At 37.0% G+C, this 13,587-nt stretch overlaps 1 protein-coding gene across 1 annotated transcript in view; it reads right to left on the bottom strand.

The window, feature by feature from the left end:
* Positions 1 to 11,717: 11,717 nt before the first annotated feature.
* ube2ql1 (ubiquitin conjugating enzyme E2Q family-like 1) overlaps positions 11,718 to 13,587 on the bottom strand; it is a 15,854-nt gene continuing 13,984 nt past the window's right edge. The window contains exon 3 of the mRNA XM_015404167.1: positions 11,718 to 12,663. Within this exon, the coding sequence (XP_015259653.1) occupies positions 12,532 to 12,663 (132 nt within the window). The 3' untranslated portion in view covers positions 11,718 to 12,531. The remainder of the gene's footprint in view (positions 12,664 to 13,587) is intronic.

Below are 13,587 nucleotides of genomic sequence, written 5' to 3'. Positions count from 1 at the left end.
ACACACGACAAGTTATCTCAGTTACTGAGCTCGGACCGGTCTCGGCTCAGTTTTTTAAGGGTAGTGTAAACGGGGTATATAACTGCTTTGACCTGGCAATGCGTCGGGAAGCCTCAAACTGATGTAGAGAGTTTAGCTGTAATGAGGTGTTTGTGTTTCCATGGATGGATAAATGGATGCAGCATACCAAAACTAAATGAAACTTTACCTGGAAATTATACTGTATACTTGATGACATTATTCCCCTAAAGCTTTAATCACCTCTAACATCTCAAACTGAAAATATTGAAGAAAGCACATTTAAAGACATCCCCGACTAAGTGAACATGTTGGCCTAAATATATGGTCATTTTCCCATGTAATTCAAAAATGCTGTTTTTAATATATTAGTCATAATTAGTTCGAATGTATCTGTTATGTTTTTCACCCACAAAGGTTGCTATTTTTTCACATTTGCATGATGATGCAGTCAGGTCTTACTGAATAGAAACAAACAAGTGTGGTAGGCATGCAAATGACTGTTTAGTATATAAGCTAGAGCTAAAACCATGAGCTTAAATTAAAATCAAACTGGAAGACAATGAACGACTGTTTAAATCAACAGGGAATCATCCTTCACTTGTAACACATCCTTCTGATACATCTGGGAAATGTTTTATGCTGACGCTAACTGTAATGCTACGTTCACACAGCAAGCAGCAGGAGCAGCACAAACGCGTGTGCTGCTTCATTTTTTTATGCTTGTACAAGTTTAGTTCTGACGCGCGGCTGAAGCATCTTTGCTGCTTTAGCTGCGCGGTGCAAAGTGGGTCTGATGTCCGTTGCATGGAGTTAACCTATCCTTTCTTTGCCCGTTACAATGGCACCTATATTTGCTGTGATTAGTGGGTAAAAAGTAGTTTTAAAATGTTTTTCAGTGAGAAAGTCCACCTGAAAACTTCATCTGTGCAGTCAGTTCATCAAGATTACCATCCTGCCTTGAAATATCGTTTTCGCTGTTGTGGCCATTCATACCCCCGTAAACCGGCGTTGCTCTGTCACTAGGAATCCCATTCAACAGCAGCCTCAGCCCAGTCGCCTCTTTCTCCTGTTTGTGGCGGCTGGAAGTAAATGTTACAGTTTTTCACATATGTAATCCAAACTGCAGGCACCAGAATAATAAAATCAAACATATTTTCTGGCAGGTCTCAACATTTTAAGTTATTTTAGGTGTTGATAAACTGTTTCAGAGGAGTAAACATAGCACTCTGCATCAGCAGTGCTGTGTCTGTCTCCCTGCCAGCTCCCAGATCAGCTTCTCCGAAGTTCAACTTTTCCAACTCTAGCAGCTGCTGCTTCTGAAGTGCATTGCGAGTTCAGAAGCTCGTGAGGCGCTGCTTTAGCTGTCAGACGTGCTGCTCCTGATGCTCAAAACACGCTGCGGGACCTTTTGTTGTGCCAAGATGCACATCAACCATTGACTTTGCACGTAAACTAGCTGCTTCTGCTGCCTCTGCTGCTTTAGGTGTGAACATAGCATAAGTTAGAAACTGTAGCTCTTTCTACTGCATAGCTTTTTAGTGAGTGGAATATCAACCCTGATCACTATATAGGGCACTATATAGTGGTTAGGCCATTTTAGCTGAATAGTAGACTCGAAATTTCCACGATGCAAATTAAAAAGTAGGGATTATCCATCGTGAATAGACGAGCAGATATATCCCAGAGTGCTTTGTGAGAGCTTTACTTGGGGAGGTGGAGTTACCTGACCAACAGGGAGCGAAAAGTAGCGATCATCTTTCTGAACGGTCAATTAACTGAGTTCACTATAAAGTCTACTATATAGTCACCGCTCTGTATAGTGATTGAGGGATTTAGCAGTTATGGTGGACATTTGGACATAACCTATATGTACATCCATTTCAACAAGCTTCAGTTCAAACAGAAGAAGCTGGAGGATTTGTTACCTTTTTTCAGGTTTGAAGTGACTCATAGACAGAGCTAGCATGCATGATTTATCAACAATACATAACACAGTAAACAACATGCAAATCTCCCTGGGAAAATATTTTATTCAAATTCATATTTTTTAATATCCAACCAGGTGTTGAAAGCTGCAGGCAGGAAGGATATTTTTTTTAATCTAGACAGAGGATCCTTCCTACCTACAGCTATTAACACCTGGTTAAAAATAACGTATGAATTAGTGCAACATTTAATTTGCCTCTGGGATTAATAAAGTATGTTTAAACTGAATTGAACTGAATAAAAACTCAAAAAGCTTACTGTATTTTTACTGAAATTTATGTACACCCAAAATAAATATTTCTTAAATAAAGTAAATCTTTTTAAAGAGGTCGTATCATACAGATATTGTTTACTTTCAATTATATAAAAACAATAATCTAACTTTTTATGTTTCTGGGTGCTGGTGGAGCTTGTATTACAATCTTGAAAGTTGAACAATATTCCTATCTTTTATATGCCTTGTAATATTTTACATCATGCTCCAACCAAAAACTGCATTTAAAGGTTAATTTCTGCCCTATATGGATAATACTCTACTTAGAAGCCCTTAGCCTTTTTGAAATCTTTGAGTAAGCCACTTTCATGTACTCCATTCATTGACGTGGTGTTCTCCATGCAGCATGATCCTATCTTACTAACCACACAAACTGTTTTCTTCACTAGTTTCCTGGAAGGGGATGTTCGTCATTCTTTAAAAATAAAAGCAATAACCTGAATACATAATTACAGTCACGGTCACCTTATCTCAGCTCAAATTTGCTGTGTCTTCAAGTCTTAGTGAGGCTGTTTTGGAAAAATGTCCATGTCAAAGTAACCTTGAGGGGATTAGGCATTGTTATCTAATGCTAGAATAATATTAACCCCCATGCTCAAGGAGTACACTGTGATACACATGCAAACACAGAGTTAGCTTTTCTGTATGCTTGTGGTGTTAACTAATCAGAGAATTAAGCTCATTTGCTTGCATCAGAGTCCTCGGAGCACCCAGCAGAAGCTTGGTGTCATCATATCTTCTTGGCTCACTATGATCTGCACCATGTTCACACTCTCTCTCCCACTAATGAGGAGCGGGTAAATATCAACTAGACCAAACCAAAAGAGCTCGGGGATCAATTAACAGGGACGTGCCCACAATGTTAATAGCAGTGAGTCACTGTTAGTGGGTTTAAGTGCCTTCTAGAAATTTACATAACTCATTTCATGAGTTTGTGCTAATACCTAATGACAAAGATCTCGCAACACAAATTAACACAAAGAAAACCTATTAGCTTAATACGTTTCTGCATCTCTTCTCATAATATCTCTCATAAAATCAAAATGATTAGTATTTTCTTTCTTACATGATTTAAACAAAAAGCAATAGGATCCGTTTCCCAGACACGGATTAAGACCAGCCTAAGCTTTTTTTTAACTCAGAGAGTTTAATTAAAATGTGCTTTTATCCCAAGACGAGGGTTAATCCGAGTCTAGCTATTGTGTCCGATAAAAGGCAGGTTAATGAGATTTAGAGGAGCAAGTAGACAGATAGAGTTATCTTTAGGCAAAGACACTGGAGCTGTTTTTAGAATGCCTTCTGTAAAATAAATTAAGTTAAGAAGCTGTTATATTCTTTACGAGCAGCAGCTGATCTTTTTTTCAAGGAAAAACAACATAAAAAGCCACTTAGACAGCAATAATAACAAAAATTTTAAGTAAAAGCAACAAAATGGTGGTTCTCTATTAGACCAACAAAACCCGAATACTGAACTCCCTTGAAGACATGTTTAATATGTAAAAATGTGATTTAGGGTAGTGTTTAGTAACATTTATTTGAGTAAATTTAAAAACCTTTTTAGCATTTAGGAATTCACTTTACATTAGTTCAACTTAACTGTACTTTTTACTTTCTAATGATACTTCCACCTGTGTCCAAAACACGGAACTGCGGCAATCTTTTTCTTAAAAAAAAAAAAAAAAAAAACGCTTATCAAAGGGCAGAGGTGCGTAAACTGACGAAATATTGAACTCACCTAAGAGTAGCATTATTTCAACATATTTTTCTATTCATGTAAAAGTAAAAAGTAGCCTCTCAAAAACTTACTCAAGTGAAAAAGTATTTGGTAAACCAGCTACTCAGATGTAGTGTAAATGATCATTAAACATTCTACCATTCTAATGACTAATAAAGGATCATTTTCATACAAATGAATAAAATAATTGCAAAATAATAGATTAAATAAACACACTTACAAATCAGTAAAAAAACAAAGCAAGCAATAGGTACAAATACTGCAGGTATTGTGTGTATATATATATATATATATATATATATATATATATATATATATATATATATATATATATATATGTCCACTGTTTACTGTGTTGTAGTTTCATATACAAATATTTAAGGCTTAGGAGAAAGAAATTTAATGCAGACAAAAAACACCCAACTAATTGTAAAATAAACTTTAAGTTTCTATTTTTGTTTAAAGCATTGTTACATAAAGCAAGTTTGTTTTTCTTTTAGTAAAGTTACTCACCGTTGGTAGAGTAGCCAAAAAGTTTTACTGAACTAAGAGAGAGATTATTGAAAATCATTACCCAGTAAAACTACACTTAAAACTATAAAAGCTCTTTTTTATGGGAATGTTAAAGAAACAGCAGGGTGTTATTTGCACTTACTGTAATTATACAAACCAGTTCAGACAGATTCCTTCTAGTACATTAATGGGTAGTGGACCCTTTTCACTTGTGATATTTCATGCTGTGATTGCTGAAAAAGCGAAAGTCTTATTTAAACTCCCCGAGTTAATGCAAAACATTAAAACATATCCATAAAGCTAAAGCCATTAGCTGCCATAGAGCACAAAAATGTGTGCTGAAAATGTTTACTCTGTAACACAACATCTCCTATAACTCCTTTTAAAGGTGTGTATTCATGCTGGTTAGAATAGATTATTTTATTGTTCTGGATGGAGAAAATGAAGAAAAACTGAAGTTTTTTTTTTTAAGTAAGCCTGTTTGATGACCTGCTTTCTTTTTTAAAAAGATCACCCCAAAGATTCTCACCGCAAAGATTTGGCTGAAGGCCCCAATGGAAAATTATGCAATCGGCTGAAAGAAGAGAAATGCTCTTTTGGTTCGTTGTGTAGGAGGCTTTGCATGTGAGTAAAGAGTGCACTTAAAAGAGCACGTAAAACACCCTCCACAGTTATTAACACTCCTTTTCAAAATGTAAAAAAAAGCTTGAGATAAAATAACCTTTTGTTTGAGTGGTTTTAAATCCCAGTAAATCCACACTATGCTATCCAATTAGAAATAAAACCCCTGGTTATATATATAAAAAGGTTTTTATATTTTATCTATATTATATTCATTTTATTAATGTAGTTTTCTTAAAATATTAGGTATTGATGAAGATTCTCATTCAACCAAGTCATAGTGAAACCAAACAACCTCTCCACAGAGAGACTGGGCTGGGAATCTACACCTTAAGGACAAAAGACATTCTTTTGAGGACAAGAATGTTCACATTTTGGACAAAGAAGGCAAGTGGTTTAAAAGGGGTGTGAAGGAAGTCATTTACGAGAGAAAAACAACCTTAAACAGAGGGGGTGGATTCAGGTTTCAGATCTCAAAAACCTACAACGCAGCGATAGAGTTGATTCCTTCCTGCTATCATAATATTCATCCCCATGCAGGGGAGCAAGACATCCTGCCTGGACAGCCAGGCCAACGATGACCCTAACGACCTCCCTTTTCAGAGGCATAAGCCAGTATCTGGTGCTGCAGGCTAACAAAGACCTTAATGAATCCCCATTCATAATGGGTGGACCTGTTCTTCCGGTTCAATTTGCATGTTTTCTAAGCCAAAGCAAGGCTTTGTTGCGCGACTCTATAAAGCCTCAAACTCAACGCTAATTCTGACATCTTGAATGGAAAAAGCTTCCTGGATAGGAAGCGAAATGTCTCCAAACTTGGAAAACAAAGACTAGTGGTTTGTTTTTAACTTTTTTTTTTGGAAATATTAGTTATCTAGTTATCAACAGTATTTGCTTCATGTTTGCCACACATTGCAGATTTAAAGATAAACAAAGAAAATGTGTTGATTTTTTTCTCTTTTTTTTCCCTCTTTGTTGTTAAATAAACATTTTCTGTTTTATGGCAAATTTTTGTCAAAAGATTCTTGAGAAGCTCCTGTTATTTCAGAGTCCACGGTGCCATACCCTATACCAGTCTCCCAGGTCTTTTTGGCGAGATCAAGCCCACATTATAATAGTTCCTCCACCAGACCTAACACTGGTTTTGGGGTGATTTATTTTACATAAGAGTGGAATAGAATATATATTTCCTAATGTTCCACTGTGGTGTAAATCAGAAAAAAAAGAATTGAATGCAGTGGGGAAGTTCAACATTACCTCTATTAATAACTCACTCAATTCAAAAAAAGCCACACATCAAATAGATTTTTATACACAAAAGAAAATGTTTTAAGCCTTAATCTCCAGCTTTGCAATTTGACTATTACTTGCAGATTATAAAAACTCAAAAAGTCTTGGTGAATTAGTGCACTGTTCGTCATTACTATGTACATAGAAAGTTGAGCGAAAGGAAAAAATGAGATAAGAAAGGGTGTTTGACAACAGTTTAAGAGAATTGGAGATCAAATTTGTTCAAGACTGTGAGGAAGCTTCACATGGAGTGAAGAGAGGATGGAGTCAGAACATCAGGAGCCATTATGTACGTACGAATCTCACTGATACAGATGTTCACAGTTCACCCAGAGACAATGTCAGAGTCACCTTACCTAATCTGAGAGCGAATAATAATCTGACTGTTGGTTAGCTGTAAAAAGTCCTGTTTTCTGATGAAAATAAATACTTCTTTTCATTTTAAAACAAAGTTCTCAGAGTTTGGAGAAAGAGCAGAGAGACAAAGAATTCAAGTTGCTAGAAGTGTGAAGATTTTTCCTAACATACTCATCTACCTGGATATGTTAGGGCCTTCCACCTCCCGGACGTGGCGTCTGCTAACACAGCCAAAAGAATCAAAATGACCAAGATGTTGCATCTCCTGATTGGCCAGCAAACCATGTCAATATGAGAGATATTAGAATAATCAATGTACATAACAAGAAGGTAGCAGTCTAATCAAACTGGCCTTCTATAAGATGCCATCGGTGCCACACATGCAGAAATTCAAGCAAAAGGAGCCCAGACTAAACGTTAAAGGAATAGTACACCCAAAACATGATCAGCCTTCATTTTCTACTCACCCCCATGCTGAACAACACTCTGGAGTACTTTTTTGATATCTCAAATGCATCTGGAGATCTGGGAGGCTTCTTGCTGTCTGCTGACATTCAAATAATGGAGGTCTATGGTGCCCGAGGCAGAAAGGTCCATAAAAGTCCACAAAAAACGTGTCAATATTCCTCCATACTGCTCGTCCAATGTATTCCAAGTGTCCTGAGTGGGTAGCATCCAGAATTTACTTGACACGAAGTCATTTAGAATGTTTTTAGAGCATAAACAGTAGTGCATAGGATTTCCTAAAAGCGCGTTCACGAGTCTACGGAAACCGCGGCAGACCAAACCAGACAAAAGTGCGCATTCAGCGTCTGCTCTGCCAATAATGCAAGCGTAGAAGAAGAAATGTGCTGTTTACCTGTGCAAAAAAAGAAACAACGAAAGAAAAATGTCTGAGGACTTCAGTGTTGAGGAGGAGCATGAGTTCTTTGCTGAGCTGAATGCGCACTTTCGTCTGGTTTGGTCTGCCGCGGTTTCCGTAGCGCCGTGTACGCGCTTTTAGGAAATCCTATACACTACTGTTTATGCTCTAAAAACATTCTAAATGACTTCATGTCGAGTAAATTCTGGACGCTACCCACTCAGGACACTTGGAATACATTGGACGAGCAGTATGGAGGAATATTGACACGTTTTTTGTGGACTTTTATGGACCTTTCTGCCTCGGGCGCCATAGACCTCCATTATTTGAATGTCAGCAGACAGCAAGAAGCCTCCCAGATCTCCAGATGCATTTGAGATTTCAAAAAAGTACTCCAGAGTGTTGTTCAGCATGGGGGTGAGTAGAAAATGAAGGCTAATCATGTTTTGGGTGTACTATTCCTTTAAGTGCATTGACATGAACCTAATATTTACAAGTCTGGCATTTCTGTTTAAAATTTCCCCTTTGGTGATTTTTTATATTTCTAATTAACATTTCTAATTTTAGGTTTTCACAATCTGTTAACGATAATCAGCAGAATTATTAGAGGTAAATGCTTGAAATAGTTCAGAGAGACAGAAAGAGACAGAGATAAAATGCTTGTTACAGAATAAAAAATAAACTAATCAAAAATGTTATCTGACCCAGCTCACAACTATCTAAAGCCCTCCCTACAACTTAAGCAAACTCCATAGATTTATACCTGTGCTTTTAGAATAGAAAAGCCTTTTTTTCCTGACATGCCTCCTCAGTAAATGCTTAGACTATAGCCAGCGTTAAATTAATGTCATATGAACTTGATCCAAACATGTAACTCTTTGTTGCAGGTTAATAATCTGAGCTTTGTAGACACTGCTAACCACTGTGCATGTTGGTAAGTTAAACTTGGCAGTTTTAGTGTTGCAGCTTTATTGTATGTTGAAGATGGACCCAGCAAATATTACCTTTGGAACCTCTGGTCTAGACAATATGATCAACTTGAAAAGTAAACCAACAATTATAATAAAAAAAATACAACACAGCTGCAGGTATTTGGTAGGTCCTAATAATTGTGGCATTTTCCTTTCTTTTTCAGATACTAGTGTTACTTTGCAAGCTAAATTAATGCATCTCAGTTGAAAATGTAACTTTACCACTTTCTCAGTATCAGATTGATCTGTCGTCTATACCTACTCATCCTTGTACGGTAAAGAGGGGTTGATGCATATTTTTATTGATTTTTCAAAGACGAATAAAGGATTCCATTATTTTATAATACTTGACTGCATTACTAAAAAATTAAATACATAACTCTTTCTTTTTTATTTTGAACGACATTTAGCTGGCAACAAACACTTGGATTTGGAATCCAGTCTGGTCTAGTTTCCAAACCTATCATTGCATTTTCATTACCACATGACACGCTTTGGAAATTGCTTAATTGAGTTTATGAAGCTCTAACCATACCTCGTTTTTATAAGCTCTTTATTTTTTGGTACAACAGGTGATCTGCTCTTACAGAAGAAGCAGCATATCTCCATCTGGCTGAATAACAGCAGCTCATGCACACTGGAAAAACAATCTAGAAATAAGTTAAACATTTCTTAAATCAACTGTATTTTCCCTTAATTTGAATAGGTAAATGAGATAGTTTGCCAATGGAATTAGTATTTTTATTTAAAATAAGATAATTAGATAACATACACTTGAAAAAAAGAGAATCCAATTGTGTTTTCTTATTTTAAATGTAAATTGTCTTGTTCCATTGGCAAAATGTCTCTTTTTCTTCCTCAATCCAAGAACAAATGCACTTATTTAAAAAAAAAAAATTACTTATCTAGATTTCGTTTTTTTTTTTTTTTCAAGCTTTTTACCAGTCATTAAAGTGGGTCAATGCAGAAGGAGGGGGCAGGAAAAGGACACAGAAATCTGAAATGGATCACTAAAATGCATGAAAGCGTAGCTCGTGACAAGAAACAAACCACCAGATCAGTCGGTTTTCAGTAAGATGTCATTTTTATTGCACATTCGTCTTGCAACGACCTTTCACCTTTTGAACCCTTTAAGACTTCGGTCTCCCAAACACTCTGGCCGGGAATCGGACAAAGTTGCTCAAAGTAACTAATCCCAGGTCGGATTCCCTTGAGAAGTTAGATTTGAAGCAGAGGGAGTCCAAACTGATCCACGATCTGTTACACAGAGCGCATAATGTCCAGGCTGTGTTGACTGCATTACCCTCGAGCCAAATTAGTGTATAGATTAGGACCATTGGGGAAGGGACTGCAGTTAAATTACTAACAGGACAAGAAAGTATTCCCAGGAGTGAGAGGATGTGTTGCACTCCAACAAAGCCATATTTTTTTAATTTAAAGTCTTTGCGCCCTGTAACCACTTCCCCAATCAAAACACACCTTCTCCCATCACATAAATACAGAAGCTATCTTTTTTTTTGTTTACTTATTTTTTGTTTCTTCTCATTTTCTGGTGACAGTCCCTGCAACATGCTTCAAATCATCGTTTTGGCAAACCACAAATAAATAAAAACACAAACATTCATATAACACAATGTGACATTTGTTTTCAGGACATTTAGAAAGAATGAGAAGGTCCAAACAGTACAGGACTAAAAAAAAAAAAAAAAAAAAACTGTATTAATATAAATAAAAAAAAGGAAGAGAGAAGCATTTGCACTTTTGTTTTCTCTGTTTTTCTTGCTTTTCTTGAAAAAAAAACAACGATATACAGTCGCTAGCTACCAATCACGTATCACATGCAGATATATTACAAATAGTCAGTTCACCCAGTTAGTTTCTGCAAACTACCAAGTCTAAACTATGTCACAAAAAAGGTTTGTCTTGGAACCAGCAAACACTCAGCTTTAAAGATATTCAGTCATAACGATTATTCAGATTACAGTTTTCCGCTGATGTTTGAACCTGAAATGAGCCAAACTCAAAGAAGCACTAGCACGCTTTTAAACATGATCACATACCAGATGGTTTGTTGCCTTTCTGTCTCTGTTGCCATTTTTTTTTTTTACATTAAAAGGAATTTAACAGGCTTGTTTCTTCACAGGAATTTAAAATTGGACGCACCACTAAGCTAAATTAAAAAGATTTAAAAAAAAAAGGGATTACGGACAGAACTGCCTCGCTCGGCTGGCAGAGGCTAGCGACGATATGTCAAAGCTGAGCGGGAGGCCTCCACGTCCTCCATCCTCCTGCTCTTTTCTAATGACGTTCTGCGGAAATGTCAGACCAATTAACAGCGTTTCCTCTGACATTTACCTGGGTTGTAGCAAAACAAACTGGACCGGACAGACAGACACTCCGCCCAGAGAGCCGATGACTGATAATGTTGGCTGTACGCTTGATTTTCGACATCTAGAAACTCCTTTCAAAGGTTGGAACTCAAATACTCAAACTACAGGTACAGCAAATAAACCCTGCTGCTCATCAGTTTTGCAAAGCCACCTGACATTTTCTGAAGAGGAGGCTGCAGTGATCAAGGCGTTCCCTATTCTCCCTATCCTCCTTCTTCCCTGTCACATCGTCCTTTTCCCCATGCTGCATCAATCAGGAGTTCTCTAAAGCCTTCATTTAAAGCAGCACTCCAGCTCACATTTGGAGGTGTTGGCATCTCTGTGAAGTCAAACCTGTGTGTGTCTGCAGCTAAAGAGACATACAGTTACAAATGCACTCCTGTTTAAAGGAATGACGCAGATATTGTCATTTCTTTAAGCAGGCAGCTAAAGAAACAGCACTCCCTTCAGGTCATGGTGTCATTCACAGTTAGCCACATGTTTCATCGTTTAAAGGGTTGGTTCGTTATAAACACGCAGACACTGAGGCCCGGCCTTCAGCTCGTCCATCTGGTATCTAAATCATGGGAATTAATAGCTTTGTTCCCCTCATACAGACAAGCTGACATGAGAGTGTAGAGAGAACAGAAGAAGGTGACTGTCATTATGTTTATCATACAGAATTTCTCCATAAAGCAACTTGTGACTTTTTTTTTTATCCATCTAAGCAACACTGAGCTCTAAGTTTAGCCACAAGAGAAGGAAAAAGAGAAACAAAGCGAGTCAAAGAAGAAAGAGTAAGAGCACAGCTCTGTGTAAATTACAATCTTCATGTTGCATTGAACCGTGAGCAACGGCACAGTCAAAAGCTAAGGGGGAAAAAAAACTAAATAGAGAACGAGTGAGTGAGTATAAATGCCACTGCGCTGCCCTACTATTAAACATTAACAGCTTCATTTGTATTTAAATGACCCAAGAGCTGCACAAATGGTTGAATGTAGCCGGTTTAGTGCGACTGGTGAGAAAGATGAGTCTTCTTCATTCAGTAGTCTTTAACATGGGTGGAAAAAAAGTTCGCATATCCAATTTGTCTGAGTGTACGTACATTGGCGTTTGCTAAAAAAAAAAAAAAAAAAGAAAGAACACAGCAACAATAATTCCAGTTGTAGTGACACACATTCCCAGCTGATCTCTTATGAGGTAACATTCATACACGAACACGCTCCTCTCGCTCTTCTACACCACGAGAAAGAATCCCTTGGCAAGAAGGTGAAGAAATCAAAAAACAAAAAAATGAACTCCCTGCACCACCAAAAACAAAAACAACAAATGTCATTTCTGTAGTTGTGTGGTGACAAAAACAATGAAAAAAAAATATCTTGAGTGAAACAGCCAAAAGTGAAAATGAGATACTTTTGAGTTAGCGTGGTGTGTTGTTTTGCACGTAGAGGGTAGCTCGTTTTGTTTTGTTGTTTTTTTTTTCCTTTCCCCCTCTGGCTAGGACAGGTGTTGGAGCGATGGCAGCTGGACACCTAGCCGTCGGAAATGGGCGGGGACACCCAGCCGTACTTCTCGTGGGTTTTCACCAGGGACTTGAATGTGGCCTCAGCTTCTTTACGACTGAAAGCTTTCTTGGACTTTCCTGCTTTCCTGCAAATACGGCCCTGTGAGACATGGAGGCAAAGAGGAAAAGAAATCAGAAAAATGTCGTCTAACAAAGTTAATTATTACAATAGATTTAATTAAGAAAATGATTCATGACATTTGCTCTAAATATGCAAGGCAGCCATTTTGGACCATAAGGTCTCCCCCTTATGAATAAAAAAACGATTTCAAACAGCTTCTTGCAACTTAGAAGTAAAAACAAAATGTAACACATACTTCAATCGAATCTTTTAGTCAATCAAGGAGGAGATAGAGGAGTTTTTTGTTTTTTTTAGCGCTTTATTTGTTTTAATTAGACAAAATTCCCAAAGTAAATGTCTAATTTAAAATCCGGGCACTGTGTTACCCAAATGTCAAACTTTAAAAGACTTTTTTTTTTAGAACAACAGTTCAGATTGTGAGTAAAACTATATATATATTTTGCTAATGAGGAGCACTTTACTGACACAGCAAAATAAAGATTACTGTATTTATATTTCTAAAGATTTTTTTTTGTTTTTTACACAACCTTTCTGAAGGAAAGGTAGTAAAAGAAAATTAAACAGAAAATTAAATTGTCTCTTTGTCTATTGGTATTTTAAAGAATTCCTATTAAGAACAGGCATAAATAGTCTGAGATTATAATGTGTACAGATGAAACAATCAATCAATTGCAGTCAAGATTTCATTAAAATAAGCGAAATACCCCTTTATTCCAAAATAGGTAAGAATCTCAAATTATATATCAACTTATATACATAACTACAATTACACTTTCCTAAAATGTACTCCTGTATTCTCTCCACTGACTGGAACCTTTTATTTTTGTGTGTTTGTTGTCCTCTGGTTGCATGGCACCCTGAAGGGAGAGCCATGCATCTAACCTGACTCCGCCAGATGGATTTGCTCCGCATATCCATCTGTAAACCTTCCGTTGAAGTTAT

This window comes from Cyprinodon variegatus, unplaced genomic scaffold, assembly GCF_000732505.1.
Source record: "Cyprinodon variegatus isolate N-32 unplaced genomic scaffold, C_variegatus-1.0 Scaffold1656, whole genome shotgun sequence".
NCBI classification, from domain to species: Eukaryota; Metazoa; Chordata; class Actinopteri; order Cyprinodontiformes; family Cyprinodontidae; genus Cyprinodon; species Cyprinodon variegatus.
This window is presented reverse-complemented; position numbering and strand designations above follow the sequence as displayed.